Source organism: Micrasema longulum, unplaced genomic scaffold (assembly GCF_059751315.1).
Source record: "Micrasema longulum isolate JH-2025_06_02 unplaced genomic scaffold, ASM5975131v1 h1tg000300l, whole genome shotgun sequence".
NCBI classification, from domain to species: domain Eukaryota; kingdom Metazoa; phylum Arthropoda; class Insecta; order Trichoptera; family Brachycentridae; genus Micrasema; species Micrasema longulum.
Window position 1 is genome coordinate 31,955 of NW_028277504.1, and position 16,281 is coordinate 48,235.

General features: G+C 34.8%; 1 protein-coding gene across 2 annotated transcripts in view; it reads left to right on the top strand.

Annotated features, from left to right (window-relative positions):
* The first annotated feature begins 540 nt into the window (after positions 1-540).
* LOC148282720 (four and a half LIM domains protein 2-like) overlaps positions 541-16,281 on the top strand; it is a 39,235-nt gene continuing 23,494 nt past the window's right edge. The window contains exons 1-3 of one of the 2 annotated variants that reach the window (XM_088224638.1): positions 541-849; positions 5,664-5,853; positions 8,769-8,943. In XM_088224638.1, coding sequence (XP_088080764.1) covers positions 710-849; positions 5,664-5,853; positions 8,769-8,943 — 505 coding nt within the window. In that variant the 5' untranslated portion in view covers positions 541-709. Of the gene's footprint in view, positions 850-1,971; positions 2,072-5,652; positions 5,854-8,768; positions 8,944-16,281 lie in introns of those variants that run through there. The other variant, XM_088224636.1, reaches the window with a different exon arrangement.

Here is a 16,281-nt window from a genome sequence, read left to right on the forward strand (position 1 = left end):
TTTTAACATTTTTCTTTAAAAATTGCTAAAATTGCTTTGAAGTTGTATATTTATGTGCAATAGGGATGGACAAGAGTTATTATTTGGCTGTGCAAGCCTGCTGGATATAATCTAAACTATTTGTCAAAATGGCGATTCGGTTTTTATGAAGTCCTCGTAGTAAAAATAATGTTTCAGTGAGTACCGAGAAAATCTATAAATTTTTCTACAAATTACTGATTTTTGTTGATTTACGAAACGTGCTAATTTTTCCGACTATGGCCCGCTTTAGTTTTTCTCGGTCACCGCGCATCGAGAGATGTTGTAACAGAAGAAGTGATATAATTAGAATAAATCATATTGTTCGCTTTCGATCGGCGATTAGGGATCGATGGAGTATTTATGCGCGCCTCGGGCCGAAGCTCGCGCGTAGTCCGCGCCCCTCCCCCCGCTCCAGCGCCCGCCGTCGCCGCCGCCGCCGCCGGCCGCATGCACCGGAGCTTTTGCCGCCGACGCCAAAGTGCTCGACGCGGAGTCGGAAATAGCCTCCTCAAGTGGGACTCGGCTCCGGCGGGAGGTGGGGGATGACGGGCCGTGTGTACCGTGTCCCCGCATTCTGGAACCGTTCCTGGCGCTACTTCGCCGCGACTCTCCCCGTCATTCAGAACCCGATCGCGTCGAGACTCGCCGCTCCGACCGCCAGCCTCGAATCCGCCCCCGCCCACGCACCATGGCCGACGTCGACGTCCAAGTCCAGTTCACCACCACCAAGACCAGGAAGGTCAAGAAGACCACTAAGAGGCGCGAATCCAAGGATGGCGGCGAAGTCACCGTCACGGAGATCGAGCAATCCACCACCGGCAACGATGGGTATGTGCTGTTCTGGCCGCGGGGCCGCCCGCCATAGTGAAGTGCGTTGTGTGAGTGATTACGGGACCCGATATTCCGCCAGTGATTGCAGTGATGATGGCGGCGGCAGCGGCCACCGGGAGTTCCCCGGAGCCGGCGTAACGAACCGTGACCTAGCCCAGTACTCCCCGCAGTAGCCTCGTCTCTCTACTCTCTCTACCGCGCTCTCTCTCTCTATCTTTAATGTTACATTCCTAAACCGATTTTCAGATTTCAAACTGTGCATCAGTTTTTTTTTACTTTAAATTAAGCGCCCCGATTTATTCCGCCTCCTGATAAATACGAGAGTACTCGATCAGCCCACACGATGTATCATGAATGAAATCGGATTCGCGCGAAATTTACAAGCCGATCATTACTGTGTCAAATAAAGTTCTACCTGATTCGATTTATTGCCGTTTTATAACTGCCTATTATATATTCGTAATGGTTATTTCAGTCATAGAAACCTTTGATTAAATCACAAAAAAATGTAAATTAGAATACTGGTTTAAATTTAGTATGTAAAAATCCGTATTGCACCGATGCATATAGATGAAATAGCATAAATCGGAAATATTATTATTAGATCGACTCCATTTACATAACCTCTTTTGCAGTGCGCTAAATTTAGAGCAAGAAGTATCCGTGTGAAAATTTCACATTCGCAGCTGACAATACTGAACACTGAACCTTTAACGAGTTGCTAATGCAATTGTTAGAAATCGTCGATTTTAGAGAGTAGTTTATTTATCTGTCGGTATAAAAATAACTGTCCGTGTACATCATTAATTCTCGTTAAAATGACGACGGATGTCCGTGAACTTGATCGGAATACCGATTAATCACGTAAATGAAGCGTTCAGTTGACGTTCAAAACGTAACTTGGTTCCTTCCCACGGAAATAAATCTTCCCACAAACTGGTCCGTTCTGGATTACTTCGCCGCTAAATTTTCTTCTCGAACGTTTTGTCGTTGGTCGCGTGCGCAAAACTCGGGAAAACGCTTTTCATGAATCAACAGGTTTATTTTTATTTCACTTAGGCGCGTCTAGTTCCGAAATAATATTTCCGGTGAACGAAAATGATTGGGGATTTATATAAACGACACGGAAACAATCATATTTTCGAATATGGGAATCTACGGGAATTATTAATCGATTATTCAATACCCCGGCCACAGCACATACCCATTATAATGAAAGGTACAGATGAACACAATATTTATATTATCACATTCTCTAACAAACTTTGAATTTGTTTAACATTATTGATTGACTACTGCGCGATCAAAATATCGTTTTGTAAATAAACAGTTTGTGTTTAGTCATGTCTGATTAATAAGATGTAAACTATTTTTTTAACGCTAGTTACCACGCTAATTTATTCGATGTAGAAATGTATTAGATCAATATCGACTAATTTTAAATATATGTTTTGTACAACTAAAACCTTTTTATAACACGATTAAACACAAATAGGCATTATTAAAAACACATTTATTTTATGATATCGTAATTATGTCGTGGGATTATAGTATAAAGGCCATTTTGCGAATTTAAATGAATGTAATGCTGACGTAATCGAATTATCCGATACTCCTTTTAATAACAGCAGGATACGCGTGGGAATTATGGTTCTTTGCGTAGTAACATCGAATCGTGTCTCTAGCTACAAATATCCAACCGCCTATGAGGAATGTTCCTTGGATATACTCGAAGCTCGTAGCTTGAGGAAGACGCAGACCTAAGAATTGCCGAATGTCTAAAATAGCACTAATTTCGTCGGATTGAATAAAACCAAAACGCTTTCGTTTATGACGTCCCAGTTGATAGAAACATGAATGAAAATTGATGGCGCGATGTAATGCCACACGCTCGAGGTTCAAAATATTATCTTTGACTGGGTCAATTCAAAAATAAATCATTTTATTATCCTTCAATATGTTAACATGAACCCGTGCTGAAGAATTATATTGATTACCAACCTTGCCCTCGTAATGAGGCGAGTTTCGACAAACGCGAATATTTTTGAATAGATAAAGATTCTTTAAACTTTTGTTCAAAAGAATATCGTTTTTTTACCATGTTTTGATATGAAAATTGTCTTGAAACGAAACGAAAATATATAGAATGCAATTCCTTCTATTAATTTTTTTATGCTTTAAAGTAAGCAACCAAAACGATTTTTGTTTATTAATTTTATTTTTGTTTTTTTTCTGTGGTACAGTAAACTTTCTGTTTCGTCACTATTTATATTAATGACTGAATATAAAAATATTTTTAAAAAATAAAAAATTGTTGCGACTGACGATCCAAATTATTATGAGCGACACCATTTGTAAGTTCAAATTAAAATTCAGACGAGATTTAACTTGCGGAGATGAACTCGCAAACCTCTTTTTTATAACTTATTGACTTAAAAAAACGTGATAATTTTAAAAATATATTTATGAATAAATTTTTGCTGATTTTGTAGAATTAGGATATATCTATTTGTTTCTCCACGATTGGTAAAGCTGTATAATCGATATTTAAAGAAAATAGTAATATTCTGACGATTATTACACCATCAAATATGAAATTATGTCATACTGTCGCACTAACGATATAATCGTTCCCTTTGTAAAAGAAAATATTTGCATTACTCGCATTTTTCAGGAATCAAAACCTCTATTATCAGTCATTAAAAACATTTGGTTGTATTTCATTGCCATAACCTGACAAATATTTAAAAGGCTAATTCAACTCATCAATTATTTAATTATATTATAATTTTAAAATGAATTTCCATAGTGATGTTTTTTTTTTAACGATATAATGATTAATTAAAATTGACCCACTGGAAAATCAATCATTTGACAACAGCTTAAGTGTCAATCAAAATAAACAACTTGTTTTTAAATTATAATAAATTGATTATGTACGAGTTTCACTATAATCGATCACGGGAAGATCTCGCTGTATTATGTTATTTACATGGCTTTATTTAAACATAACTTTCTCTGCAGTTTTTGACAAATGATTCCTACAGCAAGCGGCAGCGCCAGCGTTACAACGATTCAGAAAGTTTCATTTTGTTGTTTATTATGAACACAATCACTTTAGTCGTGTGCTGTGCCTAATGAAAAATAATATGTCTATATTACTTATGTCAGGAGATGTATTCATGACATGGATTAACTGACAGTGATGCTGTGAAATATTCCACGTAGTTCTAACAGAAAAGTGCATGTATGTGTGTTGTATTTAACAAAAAGCTTTTAGACATATTTTTTAATACTAATGTTCTACATATCGGCATCGCGTTTCGGAAATCGGCTGAGTTTTCCACAAACATGTTCAGGGAAGAACAAAAAACATCGCAAATTTTAATAGAAATGTCTGGGAACATTATTTTTTTAGTAGGTACTTAATTGTAGTACGTTTATGAAAATGTATACGTCATTTTATTTGTGTTTAAAAAAAAATGTCATTTTTATTTTTATCGGTATATATTTTTTATTTTACGAGTGTTTGGGTCAGTTGCATCACAAGGCGTTTTCGTCGAAATGGATAAAATACCTCTTGTTATTAACTATTATAGTCGTCTAGAATACTTTCATATTTTAAGTTTAAAATTTAAAAGGACTTTGGCTGGTCAAACATTTTTGCACAAAATAATATCTATATACTCGTATATAGATGGCCATAATATCCTCGTTCAAATAAATTTGCTTACCAGTGCTATCTTTACTGCAGGAAATTTCAGAACCAATGTCGGATTCTTGTCACGTCTGCCGAGGTCCTCAGAAAATTAAACGAAATATTTCTAAACATCATCATCGATGTGTTTCTACAGCAAATGCAATTCAAGAAACGAGCGCTGTTATCACCCCTGGCTTAAAGATGACACACTTACCATGTCTGACTGTTTGCATGCCATACCTATTTTGATTTTAAAAAGCTTTTGAGATTTTTAAGTTAAAGTTCAGACAATGTATAATATTTATTTAATGCCTATATCCATAAGAGTATTTGTAAGCCTGTCGAATTGCATGAAAAAGTAACATAAAGCAAATAATTTTATCAATTTCGACGATAAACGAACAATTATATATTACTTTATTCAATTACTTTATTCTTTTTTTAATTGAATTTTATTAGTGCATATTACCCGATAAATTATTTTTACATTTCCTTCTGTAATCGTTTTCCTTATTTTCAATAAGTTATTACGTAGACTTTTGAGAAAGTTATTTTTAATGGAACTGTCTTTTCCCTGGATACATATAGTAAGAACCAAAAGAAAATAAGAATTCGCTTAAAACCAAATTATTGGATATATGGAGTTATTTATATGTTGCTCTTTATATGATTTTATTGCCTATTTATTATGTGTCCACGGGGATGAAAAATATAGTTCTGTGTGTGTCGATTTCTGTCAGTGTGGACACGACAATTCGGTTTTAAGGTGATACTAAACCAAAATATGAAACTAATTATTCATAGATGACGCTTTTATTTTTTTTTTTGAAAAATGCTATTTTTACGTTTATTTTCGATATAAATTTTACAAAACTTAGTTTGCGGAAACTTTACATTATATTGATTATAACAAATACCATAACAATATAATTTAGGTTTTTTTCACAAAATGGTGTACAAAACAAAAAATAACTTATCTTTTTTTTTTTTTTTTGGACCGTGTTATTTCGAAACCGAGTAAAACGGAGTTCCAGTGAATTTCCTTAGAAAATAGTGTTTGTTTGTGTAATTTGTTGACTAACTTGTCGTGTTTGGTCCAGTTGATTTTCAGCGGAGAGTACACCAAGGCGATGAACAAGGACTGGCACTCCGGTCACTTCTGCTGCTGGCAGTGTGACGAGTCCCTCACGGGGCAGCGTTACGTTCTCAGGGACGACCACCCCTACTGCATAAAGTGCTACGAGAGCGTCTTCGCTAACGGCTGCGAGGAGTGCAACAAGATCATCGGGATCGACTCCAAGGTAACTCCAACTCTAACGTCAATGTTTTATCTGCAATAAGTTGAGTATGCCCGAACGGACGAAATTCTGGGTTCAACCCGATGACATATAATTATGTAAACAGGTTACAAACGCGAAGTTAATAGTATTTTAATGAGGAAGTTCGGTGCTATGGGAAATTGGATTCAAAAAATTGTTTTTTTACACGCGGTAAAAATTAACGCATTTAATTGTATCGCGAAGTTATACTTTGAAATACGCCACAAGTTCAACAATGTTTGAGTATGTCCAAATGCTTGCAGACTGGCTGGATTTTCTCCCTAGGGAGTTGTTCATATTTAAATTTATTTCAACAGAGAGGGAAAACGTTTTTGAGAAGGGAGTATGGAAGTCTAGGCATTTACAGGGCTTGGCTGGTTTAAGTGGCCAATTTACACACTGTGTAACATTCACCTTTCTACCCGTGTTTGAACATCCACATTTCCTCAACTCTTCCATCTGTTGACTTTTCATAAGCCCTGTAAATGCCTATACTTCCATACTCCCTTCTCAAAAACGTTTTCCTCTCTGTTGAAACAAATTTAAAACCGCCACAAGTTCTTTAGAATCAACCTATAATATAGTGTTGTTATATTATATTTCTGGTTTCTGGGAGGCCAACTCACCAATCAGTAGAACTAACCGACGCGCGACGAGAACTTGTGACATCACGGGGGGAGTAATTTTAAAATAAATAATAAGTAATTTTAAAATTACTCCTCCCGATACGATGATTACATAATAATATTTAAAAAGAAATTGACTTAGTTTGTTAGTTTCTTAGCAAATAAAAAAAACCACTGAACTTCCTCATTGCCATCTTTATTTGCCATAAAGTCAACTCAATGAGAGCCAACACTCAATAGATAACGTTAGATTTCTCTTGAACAAGAAGTGTTACTTTGTATACCCGATGTTACATTGTCGTTTTCTGTTTTGTGGTAGTGACTATAAACTGGTTGAACAGTTTTGTATGGCATTACGTACGCACTGGGTACCTATTTCCTTATAATGGTCCTCATATTTTTCCTCAATGGAAAACAAACGAATGATCGGATTCAATGCAAATAATCAAACCTGTTAAGTAATTGCTCGATGAATGCGAATGTTTACCGATGACTGAACAATATTTTCTTGTTGACTCTCCAGTAACCTTCGCCTTAGTTAGGTATATATGTATAACATGCATAGCAACTCCATGCACACTATGCCAAGTATAGATATGCACCATCATCATCATCAAACCCTGTCCGCACCTGGTGAGCAAAGGGTTCAAAATTATAAAAGTACACGCAGTTTATCTCGATCATTTGTTACGGGAAGCAATGATGATCAGTCTTATGCTCCAGGGGCCAATCCACGGACAGCAAAATACTACAGTGTAATACTACCTTACGAATAAATATTTCATGTTGACCTTCCCAGAACCTCGGCATGGTATTTATAATCTTTCTCTAACGGATGATAGAGATACGCAGCATTTATCTTAGCAATGCAGTGGTATATGCACCATCAGCTGCAGATAAGGGTTTAATGTTGATTAATATTAAAAGCGTTACCAAAAAGCATTACCAACCCCATCGATTTGTAAATAATCTACTTTTTTCTTGAGAAAATTACTTGATCTCCTTCCTACAATCGCAGATGTCGTCGGTGATACTGTAGTACCGCGTAGATAGAATTATAATAGTCTTGAAACCGCGTACGCGCATCAAACTGAAGTTGATTAAACTACTCTGAAAGGAGTAGTTTTACGTTTTGGCCATAGTTACTCTGTAGACGTTGCATACTAAAATCTTTAGTAATATATTAACAGAATGCTTTTAGGTTCACCTGCCAAAAAAATTGATAGTACGCGGTCATAGAATTATAATATACCAGAGGGCGGGTAGAATCATGTTTGCATACATTGCACTGCGTCCAAAAAGCTGACATCCCGCCTGCGCGCGTGCGTAAAGTGGCCGCGTAATGTTATCAGACTGCGGACAATTTACTATCATAACACAAATATAGATGATTTTGTGCCGCAACTGCCGATTATGCCAAACGACACAAATTATGCCATGTTGTGTTGTTTTGTCAAAATACTGTTGGGATTAAAGGGGAACAGGGTGGAATCACACATTTCATATGTAAGTAAATCACAAATTATATTATTTAAGAATTCGATTACTTTACCATCTATCAGATTGTTAAATAAAACAAGGTAGACATTTTGTTAGTATTGCCAGGGTGGTCAAATTTTTTACCCGGTTTTCTATTTATAAACCATAGTATAATATTAAACGGTATTAATTTACTTAATTACTTAGTGATTCTTCAATTATTTTTTTTACGTTTGCCTAAAAGTACCTGTCATTTTTCTATAGTCCAGTCAGTAAAATATTTGTTGTCGTAAACATAACATAACGATACACAAAATCAACTTATATTTGTGTTATGATAATAAATTGTCCGCAGTCTGATAACATTACGCGGCCACTTAACGCATGCGCGCAGGCGGGATGTCAGATTTTTGGACGCAGTGCGATGTATGCAAACATGATTCTACCCGCCTTCTGGTATATTATAATTCTATGACCACGTACTATCAATTTTTTTTGGCAAGGGAACCTAAAAAGCGTTCTGTTAATATATTTCTACAGATTTTAATATATCTAAAATACTGCTAGAGTATCAGAAAAAACTATCATAAAAATAGATATAATTTAAAAGTAACGGCTCTTAATCGCTTTAATGAAATTATTGCAGTAAAACAATTTCTTTAAAAACCACGTTACGTGGAATTGCAGAACTGATTTTTTCGTCGCTGGCTACCAATTTTGACTTGATTCGACTCGATGGAGGTCGGTAAATTGTGTGAAGTATGCAGATACTTTAGTAATTATTTTCCCCAGGATCTGTCCTACAAGGATAAGCACTGGCACGAGGCGTGCTTCCTGTGCGCCAAGTGCAGGGTGTCTCTGGTGGACAAGCAGTTCGGTTCCAAGGTGGACAAGATCTACTGCGGCAACTGCTATGATGCCCAGTTCGCTTCCCGCTGTGATGGCTGCGGAGAAGTCTTCAGGGCTGGTGAGTTTTCCTTCACTTCTTAGAAAAGACGACTCTCCAAATTAGGATCTAACAAAGCGTAGATCATTATGAAATAAAATATAACTCAACGTATTATAACAGAGATGAACAACTTTTAGAGAAATAAATATAAAAGTCTAGGTATTTACAGGGCTTATGAACTGCCATTTGCTCGTTTAAGTAGCCATTTTGCACAATATATATATACATATTTGGATAATTTATATAGCGCCATTTTTATGAAAATTACCTCAAGGGCACTGTACAATAAATAAATATCCCAGCACGTCTTGCAGCTACAGAGCGCATGGACGTTTGGATTCTAGTTCCTCGTCTCCAATTATGGTATATAACAATTATGATATATAAGAGCTAGATTACAGCACATCTTGCAGCTACAGAGCGCATGGACAGTAAGCAATCTAGCCCCTATTTACATTTTATATTTAACAGTGAATTTTTGGGTTTAAGCGATATTTGAAAAAACGAAATAAAAAACAAATTTATAAAAATAGAAGTTAGATTACAACAAGTCTTGCAGCTACTGAGCGCATAAACCCTTGGAATTCTAGACCCCATTTACTAAATTCAGATATTTGATAGTTGATAACATTCACCTATTGAAGCTAGATTACTAGTCGTCTTGCAGCTACAAAGATCATGGACGAATAAAATTATCAATGTGTAACATCCATATCCATTTTTCTTCAATTCTTTCATGTGTTGATTTTTGTATGGTCATCATCATCATCATTCCGTTTTCGCACATAATGGCGCATAGGGCACTGCATCGGTACAATTATCGCAGCGTGTCATGATGATTTTTGTTACATGAAGGTGAGATGATCAGTCTTACATCTTACGCTTCAGATGCCAGTCCAGGGACAATGAAATATTTTAGTAAAAAAATGCTTTTTTAAATTAACATTTCATGTCAACCATGCCGGGAATCGAACCCGAGACCGCTCACATGGTAGACAAACGCGCCAATCACTACAACACGGGGCCGACTCTTGTATGGTGCGGCTTTTGTATGATAAAAGAGCTAAAACCTTTATTGATATGAGTTCACGATTCACCCACTATAAACGTAATATCAATGAGGAACCGGATTGTGGTTTCGTGGCTTGTATCGCGGACTCATGAATCATACGCCCGAGGTCGAATCCCTGCTCTGCCAAAACTTCATTGCCGTTTATCTAAAAGTGGTTTATACGAATCGTTGAAAATGGCCTCAAAAATTTTATTACACTGCGGTAAATCACCAAAAAGGCAATTTTTTTTTTTCAAGTGGCACCATTTCTTGTTTCACAAAGGTACAACGATCAGTCACTTCGGGTGCCAGTCCAGGGACTGGGAAATATTGCAGTGTAAAAACACATTTTTAAACAAATACTTCATTTCAACCATGTCAGGAATTAAACCGAGACCTCTTCCATGCCAGGCGAACTTGATGACCTAAAAACCACGAGGCGGACATCGTCAAGTACATCTAAACAAAATTGGAATATATATTAATTTTAATTGAAAATTTCATTTTAAATGGGAAATTAATTTGTGTTCTTGTCCGTATTGGGAACCATTTGTAACATTTTTTATTAAAAGGATGCGCAGTCTGATTTTTTAAACAAACGTATTCCCGTTTTTTCTCCCTGGATTATAAACACAAGAGCGAATACTTTTTTTAAACTATAGATGGATTGACGTATCTCTATTATTTGTTTTTTTGATAAATTGTCTTTCGTGAGAGCTAAGACCATCCGAAAACCCGTAAATGCGCCAAGTTTTATCTGCCGTGTTCAACCGTTAGATTACAACAAGTCTTGCAGTTACTGAGCGCATGGACGCTTGGAATTGTAGACCCCATTGACTAAATTTAGATGTTTGATAGTTGATAACATTCTTTCTATAAAAATCAAAATCGGGAGTACCTCGATTTTGTCGATTTTAATTGGGCATAATCAGTCCGACATGTAGTTTTCTTTTTCACACCATATTCTGGGAGATATCTGCGAGATAATAAAAAATACCTATTCGTCAAACCGCTCCGTATCCGCATATCCTTTCAACCGTGAAAAACGTTTATGAGACGAAGAAAACGAAAAGCTTTATAAATCGTTATTCGTGATGGCGCTGAATTAAATCGGATTAAATATAATCACTCCATGACTTGGAACTTCTCCACATAATACATCCTGCGGTCATTTCAGTGCCTCTAGTTGTGCATCTGTGGGAATGGTCTGTGATGAAAAAAATAGATGACGAATGACGTCACGTTCCGCACGAGTCCGCAGCCTGTCTCAACAGAAACAAAATCTACCAGAACCTGCTATATACGAGTATGACATTTTTCATCATCATCATTCCCCTTTTCGCGACCATTGGTGCGTAGGGCACTGCATTGGTAAACCAAATAAAAAAAACGGCTCATACGTTTGGATGTTTAAACATTTAAGCATTGTGTAGTTTAGCAGAGAAAACATTTTCCACACGTTGCAAATGAGAAGATTTACAAAATTAGATTTATTCATTTATTTATTTATTAACGGACATTGTCGATGTATACAATTTATAGGGTTTAAATATTACAAAAAAAGAATAGTTTAACACATTTAAAAAAAAAAAAGAATCATTGACAAACATAAGGGATATAAAAAAAATAAATAACGATTTAATCTTAACTTAATGAGTAAAACAAACAAAACTGTTTTTAAAACAGACATTGTTTTTGGAATATCAGACAGATTTATGTTTTTTAAATTAGTATTTTGTTTGAGACAAACAAATCGATTTCATAAAATTGTCGAGTAAGGAAGTCATACGATTTTTCCATTTTAAAACGCCGTTCTTTTCAAATCGCGACATTAAAAAAATAAAACAAAATTAATTTTACATAAGACAATCATTCGCCGATGGTTCCCCAATGCGACGTAATGCATTTCTCATTAAAAATAAATTCAAAAGTATTATTTAACTAAAATATAATAACTTTTCGACCGGCAGATCACACCTCTTGAAATTTAGACTAAACGTCGCGTCGTCGGTATATTGTGCTTACATATTTTTTTTTAATGTTTAAGTACAATTTACGCTAGAAATTTAAAGCAGGAAAGTTGTAAAAGAAAAAAACATAAATTTTGTTCTTAAAAAGAAATACAAGCATTTAAAATACAATTTATGGTATTTTTCTTAAATTTTCGGGTAAATTGTGCCTTCAATAATAGTTTAAATAAATAAAATAGTTAAAGTAGTTTAGTTCATACCCTTTTGTTTAGATTTGTTTTTGTTGTTTTAGGAAGAGTGTTTTTATTGTAAATATAAAATTTCTACAGCAAATTAGCAAAACTTTAATATTTATATTTGAAGGCATGCAAATTTTGCTAAAAACATACTGTAGTAATTAAATACATAAGTACAACAAAAATTATCTTCCCGAAAAAAAAAACATTGTGAATTTAATAAATACCTTAAAAATCATTGTTTTTGTCTAATTTTCATTTACTTTATGCAATTTTTTTTTTATTGGTGCGATTTTCAAATTGCTACTTTATTAGCCAAATCGAATGATTTCCTTTCTTTTTATCAGACTACAGCCTTAAGTCATGGCTCTAATTGATTCGTTTTTTATCAAAGACGCAGTACAATATAGCACCAAGATGATGATGAGAAATATTCATTTAACGATAAAGAGAAACTAAATTTATGTATCGTTATACAATGATAGAAAAAGAAACCCTGAAAGTTTAAAGTTCACCCAAAGAGTTTACTTGTGTTTATTACTAAAAATTACATTTTTGTTATGTGGTATTCATTTCCGAACAATCAGTATGAACAATGAATTATCTTCCCACGCATAAGTTTGTATGTAGGTAATAGCTATAAACGAATATTAAGATGCTCATCATTCCTAAAAATAAATATTTAAACGGAGAATTCCACGTTGTTTTTCGCGTTTTTACCTTTAATTGTTTATCACAAGAACGGATAAATATTATTTTGTATGAAATATTGAATCAACATTCGTAAAATAATATTTTTTATTGTCCGTCCGGTATTAAAACATTCGTGTATTGAAACGCATTCGTTAATTTATAAAATAAAGCTAGTTTTACAATAAAGATAAACTCAGTAGCAAGTTTTGTAACGTTTCAAAACATGTTGCAAAAAGGCGACATAAATAATACAATACCAGAACAAAATATTTTTTATTATTTCAGTCAGGCTGTTCTAAAGTTATGGATTAAAAACACTGGTTTATAAATATGTAGGTATTTTCATTTGTTCGAATCATGAATATGTCGATTATGTAGTGATGGCGCTTTCACAAAACTTACACATAAACATTTGTAATGTACAGAATATTGATTTTAAATATCTTGATGTCATATTAATTATTTTTAAAAATCTCTTTTGGATTAGAGCGGAAAAAAAACAATTACTTAAGAAAATGATATTTACGAGTATTTATTTTTAAACAAGCGTGTTTTTTATTTAATATTTAGTGTTCATCATAATAATAACTAAACGAGTATAATTAAAATGCACAGTACAAATTATATCTGAAAAAATATGGAAACACACTTATTGAGAAACAATGAATCTTGTTATTTTTTTACTTAAAATAATCTTCACAACTTCGCATTCTAATTTTATAGTAATTAACTTGTTCTTGGAAGGATTCTAATTAGTAAAATGCAACATTAAAAAAAAAAATGAAAAATTAAAAATAATTAAACAAATTATTTTAGTAAATTAATATTACATTTTCTTAACCCATTGTATTTTTTTTACATACACAACCCTCTAATCCAACACCGAACGTTTTTTTAAATCAACACCCTGTAGATTTTAAATGCGTTGGTGTGAGTTTTCTGAACGCGCCAGCTTAAGTCAAACCACCAGTAACAGGGTGACATTTATTTGGGTACCTGAACACTCAAACATCGACGGTAACGAGGCAGCTGATGAATTAGCAAGGCTGGGAGTCGAGACAGCCCCAATAGGGCCTGAGACCTACTGTGGATTGCCCAAATGTGCTCCTCCTAAAGAGCTTAGGTCATGGGCCGGGAAGCAGAGCGTTATGTGGCAAAACGTACCCGGTCGGCACCATGCGAAGGATCTGATAAAGGGTACTCGCAAAGGTTTGCCTTCGACCTAATAAAGCTCAGCCGAAATCAAGTGAGGGTTGTCACCAGACCCCGTACAGGGCACCGCAGATTAAACAAACACCTTGCTAGAATAAACTTTTTCGAAACTGTTAGATATAGGTTCTGCAACGCAGATGAAAAAAACGCCTTTACACATTCTATGTGAATGGGATGCTTTACATCATAAAAAAAGCCGCATCCTCAGGGGACCACCGGTTAAACCTGAGGATGCTAAAGCGCTCGCTACATACCTCATACCCCGATACTACATGGATCTGAGCTTGAAGGGGGAGATTTAGCAACATGAGAATTCTCACCTTACACATAGTAACCAGGCTCTTCAAAGACCTGGGCTTGGAGGGCGAGAACTATATCACGGGGACCCGTCACAATACATTTTCACAGGTCACTGTAACATCGGGGTTTTTGTAGCACTGGACCACATTTCAAAGAATAAGAATAAGGGACAAAGTGTCAATTGTTCAATAAAAGGGAAAGACAATAACAAAAAAAGTGTACATATTTTTGTCGATAAATAAATACTTGCAGTACCGTGATTGTTTTAGTATAATAACCCTAATTATATTCACAAAAACAAGAAACACTTTTTTCCTCTTCTTTCTCTTAGATCAATGTACACTTGTATTTTACAATATTTCCGTCGACGATATTATTACAAACACACATTGATCATTTGAATATTTTATTACATTTTAAGTATTTTTATCAGAAATTGAAATGTTTCAAAGGTCGAAATGTAAAAATAAAAAAAGACAAAGATGAAGCAATTAAAAAAAAAGTAATGTTATTATTCAAAACGATAAATTTAAACATGATATCTATAGATTAATATCTCTATTTGTTTTTTGAAACTGCCAAAACAATACTTAAATACTTAAAACGGGACGAGGCAGTTTCCCGTTAAATTAAAAAAAGTTTAAAAAAAATCGTATGACGTGTTAAGTTTTTATTGTTTCATTTTATTTTATCTTTCTATGTCAATAGGTCTGCCATAACGTAATATGTATTGTATTAGATACGAAGTATCTAAGTTTGATGCCCACATTACAAGATAGATTAGACGTAATAAAAATAATGGGTGATAGAAAATAATGATAAATTCATCAAAAAACGTCGGAAACTTACTGCCTGTTTGTTGCATCCCACACTAAAAGTTCGGTTTTTCTGGTGGTGATCAAATAACTTTTGGCAATCTTATTTTAATTTATGTGCTCATCCAAAATAATCATAACAATAATGAATGACATTTCGATTTTAAGAAATGTTTCCCTAAAACGACGTCTTAATTCTTCATATCATATATTTATGTCGTTTAGTTAAAAATATGGCCTATGGTAGCAATTAATACCAAATGGCTTCGAGCGTATCGAATGGGAAAATATTTTCGTATTGTAATGTCCGCTGATTTCCGTTAGATCACTGAAACAGATCATTTCTCGAGGAAATACGGGCATTGTTTGGATATCGGCAATTCTCTACCGTAACCTAATTAAACTTTACGGGAAGACATTTTATGAACGTCACTTTATTCATTTTCTATAATTAATTCACATTGTATGTACGCAATAAAGTGACATATTTAATTAAATAATTGAACTTTTAGAAAACTAAGAACGCCACGGTCGTCGTACTTGATTCCTATCCAAACCCGGCTGGTTTTTACCGCTTTGACAAACTGGACCTTCAACTAATCGGAAAATTTTCCCATTTAAAATACAAAGGTTTAACTACCTACGTATTGAAAGATGTTATTAAACAGTGATTTATACACGTGTAGGAGTATGTTAATGTTCCGAGAAGAAGAAACGCGTACACAATCCTCGAGACAATACTTGCCTTATGACCTATATTAAACTTCATGATGATAAAAAATTCCAATACTTTGAATAGAAGCCTGTGCTAATGGAATAGCAATCCGTATCGTGATTTGCAGCGATAACATTTAGTTTGATTTCCATCTGCTGTCAAACGTATTAAATAGAATTCAAAACACTGTAATCGCTGGAGAATCGCGAAACGATGGAGATTAGTGCGGGTTCGCAAATACTTATTCGCGAAGATAAGAAATCACTTAACGAAGCTTGGAGAGGTGTCGGTACGAAGGTTGGAAGGCTTCTCATCTCTCGGGCAGAAGGCAGAAGGTGGAAGGTAGAAGGCGAGTCCGCTGACG